Below are 14,943 nucleotides of genomic sequence, written 5' to 3' on the forward strand. Positions count from 1 at the left end.
ACAGCATTTTGGGGATCTTCTCAGACCAGGAATCAAACCCATGTCCCCTGCATTGCAAGACAGATTCTTAACCACTGGACCACCAGGGAAGCCCTAATAAGTTTTTTAAAATGTATTTAATATTGGAATCTACTATTAGGAGATTCAAAAATCCTCATTTTGTTGTATAATGTATAATTTAAATGCTCATAATGATTTAAAATCATGAATTTTCTAAAACCAAAATTATAAATGACCTTAAAATAACACTTTCCTTTTCTCATTAGCTAAGAAATCTTCGAAACAAACTTCTCATAAAAGAAACTTCATTGCAAGAGATGAAGAGTGAGCTAGAAACTTACAAAGAAAATAACGTGCAACAGTCATTCCAGATAATGTCCCTGAAAGACGACATCAAGGACTTAGAGGAACTTATTGCTTCTCTAACCAGAATTAAATCTTTGAAAAACACCAGTATTCAGAGTCTTGAAAGAGGCAACTGGGATCTAACTGAAAGAATTACAGAACTAGAAAATCTTCTAAGGTAGGGAATTTTCTAGTTTGTTTTCAAAAATTTCATTCATTTTTCATAAGCTTGCAAATATTATATGAACTTCATATTCCTGACTGATCACAGAATTTAAATATAACAAAATTTAACATGCCTGACTCAAAATTAAATTTTTAATTAAGATATAATTTCCATTTCATTAAAATTCACCCTTTTGCAGCATACAATTTAGTAGTTTTTAGTATATTCACTAGGTTGTACAAGCATCACCACACTCTAATTCTAGAACACTTTCATCAACCCCTAAAAAAATCCATGTCTACTAGTAGTTACTCCCCAATCCACTCTCTCCAGTTTCTGACAACCAGCAGTCTACTGTCTTTCTCCTTGGGCTTGCCTTTTCTGGACATTTCATATGAATGAAATGTTACAATATATGGCCTCTGTGTCTAACTTCTTTAATTTAGCACAATGTTTTCAAGATACATCAATGTTTAGCCTAAATCAGTACTTAATTTTTTTATGGCTGAATAATATTCCGTTATAAGGTTATACCACATTTTGTTTGTCCATTCATCAGTTGATGAACCTTGGGCTGCTTCCTTTGCAAGGGACTTTATGAATGAGCTGCTATGTACATTGTTGTGTGAACTCTTACATGACTGTAAGTTTTATTTCTCTTAGTTAAGTGCCTTAGGAGTAGAATTGCTGGGTTGTAAAGTAACTCTATGTTTAACTTTTTGAGGTTACTTCTGAGCGACTTCCAGGCTGTTTTCCAAAGAGTTTTGATGAAGCTTACCTTTTTTTTCTTTTGTCATTTTGTGTCTTTGGTGTTATAGCAAAGACACCTAATCTCGTATCACAAAGATTTACACATATCTTTTATTTTAATAGTTACTGTTTTAATACTTAAAATTTTATCTTTGATCCATTTTGACTGTTTATTCATTTATTTTTGGCTGGCTGGTTCTTCACTGCTGTGTGCAGGCTTACTCTAGTTGCAGTGGGCAGAGGCTACTCTGTAGTTGCGATGCGTGGGCTTCTCTTTGTGGTGGCTTTGCTTGTTGTAGGTGTGTGGGCTTCAGTAGTTGTGGCTTATGGGCTCGATTGTTGTGGCACACAGGCTGAGTTGCCCCATGGCAAATGGGATCTTCTCAGACCAGAGGTCAAACCTGTGTCCCCTGAATTGGCAGGTGGATTCTTAACCACTGGACCACCAGGGAAGTCCCCACCATTTTCTTTTAGATTAATCAAATTTTTATTACTATTTTTCTCCTGTGTTATTTTTAAATATCTTTTAAATTATCATTAACTTTGTAACTTAGACCTTCTGATTACAATTAAAGTCTAAATTAGTGCTGTTATGTTATCCAAAAATAGAAATCTTATAACAATGTAACTCTATTTACCCATCTTATGCTCCTGTACTATTGTTATGATACATTTTACTTTTCCAAATGTTATAAATCTCATAAGATATTAATTTTCAGTATTAATTTCTATTGACCCCCACACTCACTCCTGGTGCTCTTCATTCCTTTCTACAGTTCTGTGTAGCCACCAGGGATCGTTTTCCTTTATCCTGAAAAATTGCCTGTAGTTTTTCTGCAATTTAATGCAGTTCTTCTAAGGATGAATTTTTCCATTTTTCCTTCTGAAAGGTTTTTTTTTTTTTTTTACTGAGAACTCTAGGTTGCCAGTATTTTTTCTTTCTGCACTTTAAAGTGTTCTTCGGTTATCTTCTGACTGACTTACTTTGAAAAGCCAGTGTTCAGTCTTATAGCTATTTGTTAGAAGGTAATACATGCTTTTTATCTGACTTTTAATTGGTAGAAATTTGATGATGATATGTCTTGGTGTGGCCGCCTTTGTATCTATCCTACTTTGGATTTGCAGAATTTACTTAATCTATCAATTGATGTTTTTCATCAGGTTTCAAAAATTCTTGGGAAGTATTTTTTAAAGTATTGTTTCTATCTCATTCTGTGTCTACTGTCATTCTAAGGCTATAATTACAAGGAATGACCTTTTGAGTGTGACCTACATGTCTCCAATATAATTTTATTGAATTATATTTTCTCTTAGATAATTCAGATATTTTCTTTGACCTGACCCATATTCACTAATTCTGTAGGATGCAAATCTTCTATAGAAAAGAATATAACAAACATGGAAGGTAGACTGAAACTTTAACTTAGCTTCAAGGTAGGAAATATTACCAAACCTATCAATTGTTAATCAAAACAAGAACCAAATAATTAGTTGTTTGTGTTTGATAATAAAACAGGTTTTTACATATGCTGTTTCCATTTCTAATTCCTTTACCTTTCTTGAAACTCTATTCAGGGATTCAGTTAAAGAGCCCATGCAGGTGTTACTAAAATGGGAATACAGTTGTCCTTCATCCCTTGTGCCTCAGTGTCTGCAGGGGATGGTTCTAGGACCCCTGAGAGTACCAAAATCTGCACATGCTAAATCCCTTATATAAAATAGTACAGTATTTGCATATAACCTATGCACATCTCTTGTGTACTTTAACTCAACTCTAGATTACTTGTAATAGCTAATCCTATGTAAATGGTTGCTTGTGTAAGATAAATTTAATTTTTGCCTTTTGGAACTTTCTGAAAAAAATTTTTTTGAATAGTTTCAATCCATGGCTGCTTGAATCCATGGATGTGGAACTTGCAAATACAGGCCCATGGTAATTGTACCCATGTGGAACCTCCTGATCATCACGATATTATCATAGGAGCAGAGATGTATTCATACTTAAATTTCCTCTTGAAAAAGAGTGGTTTCAAGATTGATCTCTCCCAGGGGAACTACTACAGACTTAACATGGAATCATTCTCTCCATTTCTCTACCATTTCTCATCTCTTCCTATAATTAAGCCGGGAACTTGCACAGCTCTTTTCATAAGGAATACATTTTTATTTGGTACACATATTTAATTTAAGTGGGGATATTTCTTGTTATTATTTGAAGTTTGAAAAATTGGTTTCATGATATTGTTACCTACCAATATCTTACACAGAGTACATCTGATTGAAAGAAAAAGAGCAGAGCGAAAAGCAGACCTTTTGGAGAAAAAGTTAGCAGGTGCTAACAGATTCTCCCCTTATATGAGTATGAAAGAACAAGAAGATTCCTTGGATAGTTTCATGACAAAGGTGAGAACAAATTTGGATTGATTTTTGAAGAAAAAGGATTTTTGTTACTTTATGTTATTCCAGGAGATAATTGGCAAATGTTGAGTGGTTTGTTGGTCCTCTTCTTGTGGAGGATAAAAGGAAGCAGTCCAGCATGGTGAACCGAAAGCGTTTCTGAAGTATGGAGAGAAAGTGCAAGGCAGATCTGAAGGTCTCTGTGATACTAAAGAGGAGGTTAGAGGGAATGCAGCTATGAGAGAACTGGGAGGAGGTGGTGGTTAGAGAGTGAAATATTGAAGTTTTATATTTCTGGTATGGGGTAGTTCTTGCTGCTGACAAAATCTGAGTTTTTGGATTTGTGTATAAGGATTGAATAGGAGTGTAGAAGAAAGTCATTGAAACTGAGGCACAAGGGTCACAAAACTAAACTGGTGGATCATCCACACTGAATATTGAAATCTAGATGTGTGCATGAGTTGGGTTTAGAAGGAGGAGGTTAGCCTGGTCCCTAGTAGACAGCAATTCACAGGATGAATAGAAGTTTTATGGAGGAATGCTGAAGGAGGATGGGAGATGAATTACTGTCAAGGAAGTGGTAAAAGTTTATTCTGAAATCCGTAGACTATAATTGTTTATTATATGCATGCTAAGTTGCTTCAGTCATGTCCAACTCTTTGCAACCCCATGGGCTGTAGCCTGCCAGGCTCCTCTCTGTCTGTGTAATTTTTGAGGCAAGAATGCTGGAGTTGGTTCCCATGCCCTTCTCCAGGTTTATAATATTCTGAATGTAAAATAAGTTCCATTGTGATCCAATTAATGTGAAGGGTTCCACTTAAAACATTCAGCAACTACTTTCAGAGTTTAAAGTAATTCCAATTTTTAATTACCTCTTTCAAGTAATTCACAGTAACCCTTTCTATGTTTTTCACTCCTCTGTCATATCTCTGAAAAACTCTCCCACACCAGTGTGTGTAGCTCTGACCTTTTCTTCCACTGCTCTTTTATTCTACCTCTTTTTTTTTTTTTTTTCCTTCCTGGGCTTTTAGTGAGACAAACCCATCATTACTTCAACAACTCTAGCTTCGCTTCTATCTCCAAGTTTCACATGACAAAAAGTCCAGAAAGTAAACTTATTTACTCAGTTTTCAGAATTGAAGGTGAAAAGAAGAATTTATAAAGGCAGAATCTTCCTGGGAGAGGGAGGGTGAAGGAGTAGTATTGCGTTATCTTCTATTTTTTCCTGTTTACAATGAAAGCAGGGCGCTTACAAGGGAACGGTTGGGGGAAAGAAATGTGACTTATCTGTGCTTTTACATTATCAAAGCTGTTACTATTAAATGATGTTCTATAATCATAATTAAGTCTTTATGAAAATATCCATTTCCCTGCCAACTTTGCACTTAATAGTCTTAGCATTCATTGATGATCCTTGCCTGAATCAGTTATTTTGTTAGGAGAACCAAAATGCTGAGCTGTGAAATTCTATCTTTCCTTCTACATTTATTACCTCAAAATATTCTGTAAACACTTCCTTCATAAATTGGAGCAGTTGGTTAGCTACTTCTCTAAGTTAAACTTCCTGTGTTCTCAAAATACTTTCTCCATAACATCAGGTTTTTTGCCCTTCCCACATGCCCCCAAAGAGGTATTTTAATACCTCTTGATGTTCTAGTTTACTCTTGTGAGTATGCTCTTGTCTCTCTTGTAACTCTGTAACTCTTTGTTTCTATAGAAAGCCTTTTCTCCTCAAGTTCTGTATTATGACTATACTGTATTATGACTATGACTGTATTTCAAAAGGACAGAAATAGATGTCTCGATATTAAATTCCAAATGAGAAGTTTAACATGTGTGTTGGTATATTTAGGATAAGGATGAAGCTATCCTGGTCAAAAATTTTGAGAGAGAGAACACTTTTTGCTCTGAAGGACCAAAAGATGGACAGAAAATTTGGGATAAGTGTCAACAAGATTTGATCCATGAGGAAAAACAAATACTTGAGTTAGACAGACCTCCACGTTCATACAACTGGGAAACTAAAATAGCGCGATCCCACTATCAGAAATTCCTCAGTCAGCTGTCTGCTCTTCCCAGCAACAGTGCTGAGCCCACACCAGCCATAGAGGAAGCTGTGAAAGAGAGCCTTCTGGAGACTGGTGCAAATGAGCAATCTTGGAAGTCCGTAAGTGTATCGACAGATGAGTTCCTCTTTCAAATTAGTTTTAAGATGTGGATTTTGATGTTAGTCGTCAGTGAACCCTGTGGCCCTGATTGTATTTTTATTACTATAGTGATAAGAGGGATGAAGATGTCCATTATCACAGTAGGGGTATTTAAGAGCAGAGAGGCCGGGTATGAATTCCAGCTCTACGATTACTGAATGTGTGCTTTGGGGCAGGTTATTTATGTTCTCTGTGCCTCAGTTTTGTAAATTTTGGCAGGAGTGGGAGTGGGTTTAGGGGGGATATAGTTTGTGTACCACAGAATGGTTATAAGGATTAAATGGATTAATACATAATAAATGCTTAGTACAGGTCAGTGTAAGCTCAGTGAATGTTAGCTTAAACATAGTGGTGTGGTGAGGATAATGCTTCTGTCATGACCAAACACTGGTCAGTTTAGTCAGTGCAGTGAAGTAAATTATCAAGTCAGTCATTTGTGTGAATTTACTGGTCACGTCTGTCAAGATTGATCCAGCAAGTTCAAGTGGATGTATCTCCTGTTATGTTCAAATTATTGTAGTAAAATTTCATCACTCTTCATCCTAACATTCAAGTGAAAATAGGTATTGCTTAAATTCAGTTTGTTAGTAAAACCTGCTACACAGTAGTATGCTTGTTGTACAGTTACAATTTTTTTACACATTCTCTCCTAAAATTCATTATACTATTTTATTTCTCAGTATTCACTAAAATGTCTTATTTTTGTATATCAAACCTTTGTTTCTTTTTTTTAAAACCAGCTTATACATGTTGAGTCTTCTTAAACATCTTCCCCACTCATCTATTTAGTAACTTAGTGTTCAGTTCAGTCGCTCAGTCGTGTCCAATACTTTGGGACCCCATGGACTACAGCACGCCAGGCCTCCCTGTCCATCACCAACTCCCGGAGTTTACTCAAACTCATGTCCATTGAGTTGGTGATGCCATCCAGCCATCTCATGCTCTGTCGTCCCTTTCTCCTCCTGCCTTCAATCTTTCCCAGCATCAGAATCTTTTCAAATGAGTCAGCTCTTCGCATCAGGTGGCCAAAGTATAGGAGTTTCAGCTTCAACATCAGTCCTTCAATGAACACTCAGGACTGATCTCCTTTAGGATGGACTGGTTGGATCTCCTTGCAGTCCAAGGGACTCTCAAGAGTCTTCTCCAACACCACAGTTCAAAAGCATCAATTCTTCCATGCTCAGCTTTCTTTATAGTCCAACTCTCACATCCATACATGACCACTGGAAAAACCATAGCCTTGACTAGACGGACCTTTGTTGGCAAAGGAATGTCTCTGCTTTTTAATATTTTGTCTAGGTTGGTCATAACTTTCCTTCCGATGAGGAAGAGTTTTAATTTCATTACTACAATGTTAATATAAGTAGAACTTGCACATAGTTTTGAAAATAGAAATCATGGACCATTGGGGTGTTTTATCTATTTTTTTTTTTTTCTCTACAGAGAGCTGAAGTCCTCCAGCAGGAAATGCAGATGCTCACTAAACGATTGGAGAAGCAATCTCATCACTCTGAAGAAACTGCTGGAGAACTATCCGATACTGAGGAAAAGTATATGGAACAAAAAAGACTCTTGAAATGTCTGGAAGGAAAAATTGCTATTAATGACCTTTTTCAAGGGAAATTAGACTTGGACACGAACAAAGTAAGAATTTCTTGAAGTATAAGGCATTTTTTTTGACAATGAAAATGATCATCTTATATCATTTAAATGTTCAAAGCTATTAATACTATTTGTACTTTCTTAATAGTGGGAAAGGAAGGAAATTTTGCTACAAATTTTGAACCTTCTGATTTTATCAAAATACCTCTCATTATTCCATTATCTCCCATTTTTCTACTGTACACATTTGGTATTTATTATAAGGGCATTTGTTTACATATATATTTTTAAATTGGAGGATAATCGCTTACAATGTTGTGGCGGTCTCTGCCACACATCAGTGTGAATCAGTCATAGTGATATAGATATTCCCTTCCTCTTGCGCCTCTGTCCCGCCCGTTCTTCCCCTCTAGATCATCACAGAGCGGCAGGCTGGGCTCCTTGTGTTACACAGTGGCTTCCTGCTCGTTACCTGTTTACACAGGATAGTGTATATATGTCAGTGCTACTTTCTCAATTTGTCCTACCCTCTCCTTCCTCCACTGGGTCCACCAGTCCACTCTCTGCATCTGCATCTCCATTTCTTCTCTGTAAATAGGTGTATTAGTACTATTTTCCTAGATTCCATATACATTAATAAACAATGTACTTCTTAATATACTTTTAAAAAAAGATTAGAGGGAAATGAATTCAAAGAAATGACTCTCTCAAGATGGAATTTTAGCTACTGTGTCAGGGAAGGGGCTGTGTGTGAAATTCCTCAATAATTACCTTATAGACCATTTCCTTTTCTATTTTTTGCTTCTCTGCATCTATAAAGTCAATCCTAAAAGTGGAATGGGACTAGGTAGGATGTTTTCAGGAGATTTTGATTCTATTTCACTACCTCTTCACAGAATCGCATGTCATACCCATCCCCATGCTATACTCTTTCTATACTTGCTGTGCCCCAGAGTATAAACTCACGCACTCACTACTGAGTCTGTCATTCCATCCGGTCATTCATTCATTCATTGATCGCGTATAGTTTGATCACTCAGTTTTTAAAAACTTCCAGCACTTGGTAAAGTGGTATTGGCAATGCACTCCAGAGCACAAAGATGAATCCAGCTTCTACCTCTGCTCTTGAAAATGTAGTTGACAATGATTCATATCCACATAAATATTTTGAAATATATTATGTTAAAATTTAAGACTATATAAATAGCACATGCATTCCACAACCCTTGAAACCATGCTAAAAGATTTGACGAAAACAATAATAATCTTCTCTAACCCTCTTTCTGCCTATTCACCTCAGTAACCAGTGTGTCTATATCTTCTATAACTATTGCAGTGATTATGGAAATATATGAGTATATACATATATGTAAATGTTGACATTTTTACAAAATTTGGACTGTACTAGTCAAAATACTCATATTACTTGATAAGTAAGTACTTCATGGTCTTTCCTTAGATCAAAAGATACAGGTTTAACTCATTCCTTTACAGTTGCATAATATTCCATACTCTATATATAACTTATTTAACCAGTTCCCTATTAAGAACTATTGATGGTCATTCTCTTATTCCTACTTTTTATGCCACTACAAATAATGCTGAAATAAGTATGTTCACACATATGTATTTCCACACTGGTGCTTTCTCCCTCTATGGTGGGTGTGTGTGCGCTCAGTCACTTAGTTGTGTTCTACTTGGCTACCCCATGGACTGTAGCCCACCAGGCCCCTCTGTCCATGGAATTTTCCAGCAGGAATCCTGGAGTGGGTTGCCGTTTCCTAGTCCAGAGGATCTTCTCGACCCAGGAATTGAACCCGCATCTCTTTGCACCTACTGCATTGGCAGGCAGATCCTTTACTGCTAGCGCCACCTGGGAAGCCCCCTCTCTCTATGGGATTGAGTTCTAAATGTGTTCAATTAATGTATGAGTTCAATATAGTGTATGAGTATTTTTTTCCCCTTTGGTTGCACCACATAGCTTGCAGGATTTTCGTTCCCTGACCAGCAATCAGATCCAGGGCCCTGGCAATGAGAGTGCTGAGTCCTATCCACTGGACCACCAGGAAGTTTCCTCAATATTTAAAAGTTTAATGGCTTCCCTGGTGACTTAGATGTAAAGAATCCACCTGCAATGCGGGAGACCTGGGTTCAATCCCTGGGTCAGGAAGATCCCCTGGAGAAGGAAATGGCAACCCAGGCCAGTATTCTTGGCTGGAGAATTCCATGGACAGAGAAGCCTGGCAGGCTACAGTCTATGGGTCGCAAAGAGTTGGACACGACTGTGCAGCTGAGCTCACACACATGTACCACCTTACTGAATTTACTTATTAAGTCCAATAATTTAGTTCTAGGGTTTTCTTGACACAGTTGAATATTATAGTTTTATAGGAAACAATGTATTTCTTTTAGGTTTTCAACTTATTGCCACTGAGTTACAAAGTAGTGTTTAGAATTCTTTTCATGTTTTCTATATCTATGCATTCTGTATGTTTCTCCTTGCTAATATTGTGTGTTTTCACTTTCTCTTTTTCCTCCTTAACCAGACTTGCCTGGGACATCTATTTTATCTTTCCAAAGAACTAATGGTTCTTTTTTATATGCATTTTACCAGTTTAGTTTTGATGTATACATAATGAAAATATACGGTACCTTTATTAAATCTATACCCCTTGTTTCTCTTTTTCCTTATGTAAATATGCTCTTTTTGGTGGGGGGTGTTCCCTTGTTTTAATTCATAAAAACAGCAAAGGCTGTAAATATTCCTCTGTAAGTTGTTCAGTATATTTTTATATGAAGTTCTTTCACTGTATAAGTGTTTATAATTTTTCTATTAATTTTCATTTCTTCTTTGAGCTGCAGTTATTTAGAATTTTTTATCTTTTACACTTATATGTATATATTACTACTACTACTACTAAGTCGCTTCAGTCGTGTCCGATTTTGTGCGACCCCAGAGACGGCAGCCCACCAGGCTCCCCCGTCCCTGGGATTCTCCAGGCAAGAACACTGGAGTGGGTTGCCATTTCCTTCTCCAATTCATGAAAGTGAAAAGTGAAAGTGAAGTCACTCAGTCATGTCTGACTCTTAGCGACCCCATGGACTGCAGCCTACCAGGCTCCTCCGTCCATGGGATTTGCCAGGCAGGAGTACTGGAGTGGGGTGCCATTGCCTTCTCCAATGTATATATTATATATACATATATATTTTTTAAATTAAATATACCACGAGTCTTCTATTGAAAAGCAGCAGCCCATTTCTGTACTTCCACCTATCCTATTTCCCAGAGGGAACTACTTTTAACCTTTTTAGCTATTGCTTCTGGTAGTAAACTCCATTTTCTTAAATGATTTGCTTATACTGCTATGTGTGCTGTGCTGTGCTTACTTAGAGCTCAGTCATGTCCAACTCTTTGCAACCCCAAGGACTGTAGCCTGCCAGGTTCCTCAATACATGGGGATTCTCCAGGCAAGAATAGTGGAGTGGGTTGTCATGCCCTCCTCCAGGGGATCTTCCCAACCCAGGAATTGAACCAGGATCTCCTGCCTTGCAGGTGGATTCTTACCAGCTGAGTTATCAGGTAAGCCCTTATATTGGTATATCCTGAGTTATTTGTTTTAGACATTATCTGTTGACTTCCTATTATATGATAGATATAATTTTATCTCTTTCCCCCTCCACCTTCTATTGTCCCAGTATAGCTATATTAGTGTTTTTAGCTAGACCCATAATCAGCATTTACTTCACTATGACACTAAATAATGTTTACAAAATGCCCAGTATTATACTCTTGTGACATTTCCTTTCTTGTAGTAGTGTGTGTTATTTTTCCTAGAGTTAATAGTTTTCTTGTATTTTCATATGTATAATTTTCAACATTCACTTATTAATTTTTCCCCAATATTATGTCAGATGATCTTATAATCTACAAAAATCTCCCATTCTTTCTCATCCAGACTCCTTAATTCTCTTGCATCAGTCTGGACTGTTGCTCTGTGGGCCTGGGCACAGCTATAATCCTGTGACTTTTCTTCTCCAATCTCTTGGTTAGGTTGCACTGTTTCCTGAATCTTTTGTCTTCCTTTCTTTTGATGTACTTTCTTATTTTGCTGGGGTACATCTTCTAATAGATTTCTAAGAAATGGTATCTTGGAGGGAAAAATTCTTTGAATAAATTACATGGTCTTTTTTTGTTATTGTTTACCATCAGGATCAGTTGATAGTTGGGTTTAGACTTTATTTTCACACAGATTTGAAGGCATTACTCCATTGTCTTCTGATTTCCAGTGTGTTATTAAGAAAAATGGTGCCATTCTCATTCTTATTCCTTAATATGTTACTTGTTTTATTTTTTTTAATGGATGAAGACATTTGTAATAACATTTTAAGTAACTTTTTTCTCATTATAAAATTAATTTATGTACATTAGTTCTGTATGTTTCTCTTACCTAATAGTATTTTCATTTTCTCTTCCTTTTTTAAAAGTTAAAAAAATGTATTTATTTATTTATTATTGTTGGCTGCACTGGGTGTTCGGTGCTGGGTGCAGGCTTTCTCTAGTTGCAGCAGGCAGGGGCTATTCTCTAGTTGTGCTGCACAAGCCTCTTGTTAAGGTGGCTTCTCTTGCTGTATACCATGGGCTCTAGAGCAAGTGGGCTTTAGTAGTTGCGGCTTGTGGGCTTAGTAGGTTTCAGCATACTGGCTCAGTAGTTGCGGCTTGTGGGCTTAGTAGTTGTGCCACATGGCTTAGTTGCTCCATGTGTGTGGAATATTCCAGGACCAGGGATCAAACCTGTGTCCCCTGTATTGGCAGGCAGATTCTCAACCACTGGACCACCAGGGCAGTCCTCTCTTCCTTCTTTAACCAGCCTTGCCTGGAGTATCTATTTTCTTATTGGAAGAACTAGTGATTCTTTAAAATATATTTTATTAATTTTTAGTTCATGTATAATGAAAATATGCATATCTTTATTAAATTTGCACCTCTTCTCCATCTCTCTCTTTTCTGGTAGTATCTTTATAAAGTATAAAATAGTAGAAAGGATACAATTAAAATAGCCAGTAATTCTACCACTTTGAGATAACCAGTGTTAACATATAGGTATATTTTACTATCGGAGAAGGCAATGGCACCCCACTCCAGTACTCTTGCCTGGAAAATCCCATGGACGGAGGAGCCTGGTAGGCTGCAGTCCACGTGATTGCTAAGAGTCGGACACAACTAAGTGACTTCACTTTCACTTTTCACTTTCATGCATTGGAGAAGGAAACGGCAACCCACTCCAGTGTTCTTGCCTGGAGAATCCCAGGGATGGGGGAGCCTGGTGGGCTGCCATCTGTGGGGTCGCACAGAGTTGGACACGACTGAAGTGACTTAGCTTAGCATAGCATATTTTACTACGACTATTTTTCATGAATATTTTAACATAACTGAGATAAGCATCGGAGAAGGCAATGGCACCCCACTCCAGTACTCTTGCCTGGAAAATCCCATGGATGGAGGAGCCTGGTGGGCTGCAGTCCACGTGGTCATGAAGAGTCGGATACAACTGAGCGACTTCACTTTCACTTTTCACTTTCATGCATTGGAGAAGGAAATGGCAACCCACTCCAGTGTTCTTGCCTGGAGAATCCCAGGGATGGGGGAACCTGGTGGGCTGCCATCTATTGGGTCGCATAGAGTCGGACACGACTGAAGCAACTTAGCAGCAGCAGCAGCAGAGAGAGGCATAATTTTTCTTCATCCTGTTTCTTTCATTTAAATATATCATTAGCATTTTCTCTTAGTAAGTATTTTTGAAAACTTGATTTATAAGAAATGTATTAATCTGAATGGAATCCTAGATTTCTGATTTAAAAAAGAATGGATATGTAACAAGCAATGAAGGTTTACTGTATAGCACAGGAAACAGTAGTCAATATCTTGTAATAACCTATAATGGAAAATAATCTGAAAAATAATATATGTGTATATGTATAACTTAATCACCTTACTGTGTACCTGAAATACTGTAGGTCAACTATAACTTCAATAAAATGTATATATTAAGGGAAAAAAAAAAACAAAAGAAATATATTAATTCTTAATACATGAAATGTATTAATTAATCACATGTAATTTAATTCTTTTTTGACATTTGTATTTCTTCATGTTATAAATACTGTTGTAGAGGATATCTTTTTGCTTGAACCTTTAAATATTTTATTATTTCCTAATCATACCTTATTAGAAAAGTTGAACTAAGACATGCTATCACGTGGTGTTTATAAATTGTCTGCTTAACTGTACCTTTGTTAGCATTAAGCTATCACTTTTCTGTCACATTTTATTTTCTGAATTATTATAATGCATATTTATGGTGAAAACTATCCTATTTATATAAGAATTAAGTCTATAATTTATCAGTCTAGAGCAGATCTGGTATGCTAGTGTGGAATACCATCTTAAAGCATAGCTTCTTTGTTTCAATACTGTTGATTTCTGTCAAGGAAAACTCTCAATCTAAGATTTCCCAGGTGGATGAACATGGCAAAACATTCGAGCAGCTAGAGAAAGACAACAAGCAAGAAACATTACTGAATATTCAGCAGAATTTTCAGACTGTTACAACTCAAAGATTAGAGGAGAAAATTCAGAAACTTCAGAAACAGCTCAGTGACTTGAAATTGTCAAATAAAAATATGAAAACTCAACTGACAAGAGTAAATGTCCTTAAAGTAAGTAAAGGATGTGAGGCTTTCAAAAATTCACTTAAGCTTTGTTCTGTTACTGTTTTTGCTGTATGTTTCTCATTGAACTTAAAAAATTATTTTACACCCATAAAAATAATATATATAATATTAAACATATAGGATAATAAAGTTAGATGTTGTAAATCCACCACTCATCTTAAGAATCAGAGTATCTTTGGATCTTCGCTATATCAAGCTTCAGTTGTAGTATTTCGAAAGTACATTTTATGCCTGAAACCAAAGATGCACTAGATACTTATTGGTCAACTTTTTTTGCCCGTTTATCAAGAATATTTAATCTTACTGTATCCAGTTATTCTCTATTTCTGTGTTTGATTACCACAGACTAAGACTCTCGAGGACATGGAACATGTGTTAAACCTCTTTAAATCCCAAATGCCTAGTTAATAAAAGTTCTCATTAACTATTGGTTATTGATGAACATAGTGGAGAAATGTCCTCTTAATTCATAAATTGTGGAATTTTCTTTTTCTACATTATCTAGCTCGTAAAAGAAAAGAGAGAGGAAGAAAGTAAAAAAGCATGAGTTATCATGCATCATGCCTGTCTGTTACTTAGAAGAGATCTAATCATAGTCTTCTCCCTTTCCCACAACCTCTACCCTCATAGGACAAAACAATTGAGAAGCTCAGGGAATCTCTAACAAAAGTTGAAGCAATGAAAGGGAAGGCAGTTATGGAAACAGACCTGAAAACTACAGTAGACTCTGATGAGCAAGAAGCA

General features: G+C 36.6%; 1 protein-coding gene across 14 annotated transcripts in view; it reads left to right on the forward strand.

The window, feature by feature from the left end:
- The window catches only part of LOC104993485 (coiled-coil domain-containing protein 170-like), a 39,107-nt gene that overhangs the window by 22,107 nt on the left and 2,057 nt on the right, over window positions 1-14,943 (forward strand). For 11 of the 14 annotated variants that reach the window (XM_010846784.1, XM_010846793.1, XM_010846783.1 and 8 more), the window contains 6 exons: window positions 267-523; window positions 3,529-3,664; window positions 5,511-5,825; window positions 7,309-7,509; window positions 13,957-14,184; window positions 14,830-14,935. In XM_010846784.1, coding sequence (XP_010845086.1) covers window positions 267-523; window positions 3,529-3,664; window positions 5,511-5,825; window positions 7,309-7,509; window positions 13,957-14,184; window positions 14,830-14,935 — 1,243 coding nt within the window. The remainder of the gene's footprint in view (window positions 1-266; window positions 524-3,528; window positions 3,665-5,510; window positions 5,826-7,308; window positions 7,510-13,956; window positions 14,185-14,829; window positions 14,936-14,943) is intronic. The other 3 variants (XM_010846785.1, XM_010846787.1, XM_010846794.1) reach the window with 3 other exon arrangements.

Source organism: Bison bison, unplaced genomic scaffold, assembly GCF_000754665.1.
Source record: "Bison bison bison isolate TAMUID 2011002044 unplaced genomic scaffold, Bison_UMD1.0 scf7180017864239, whole genome shotgun sequence".
Classification (NCBI taxonomy): Eukaryota; Metazoa; Chordata; class Mammalia; order Artiodactyla; family Bovidae; genus Bison; species Bison bison.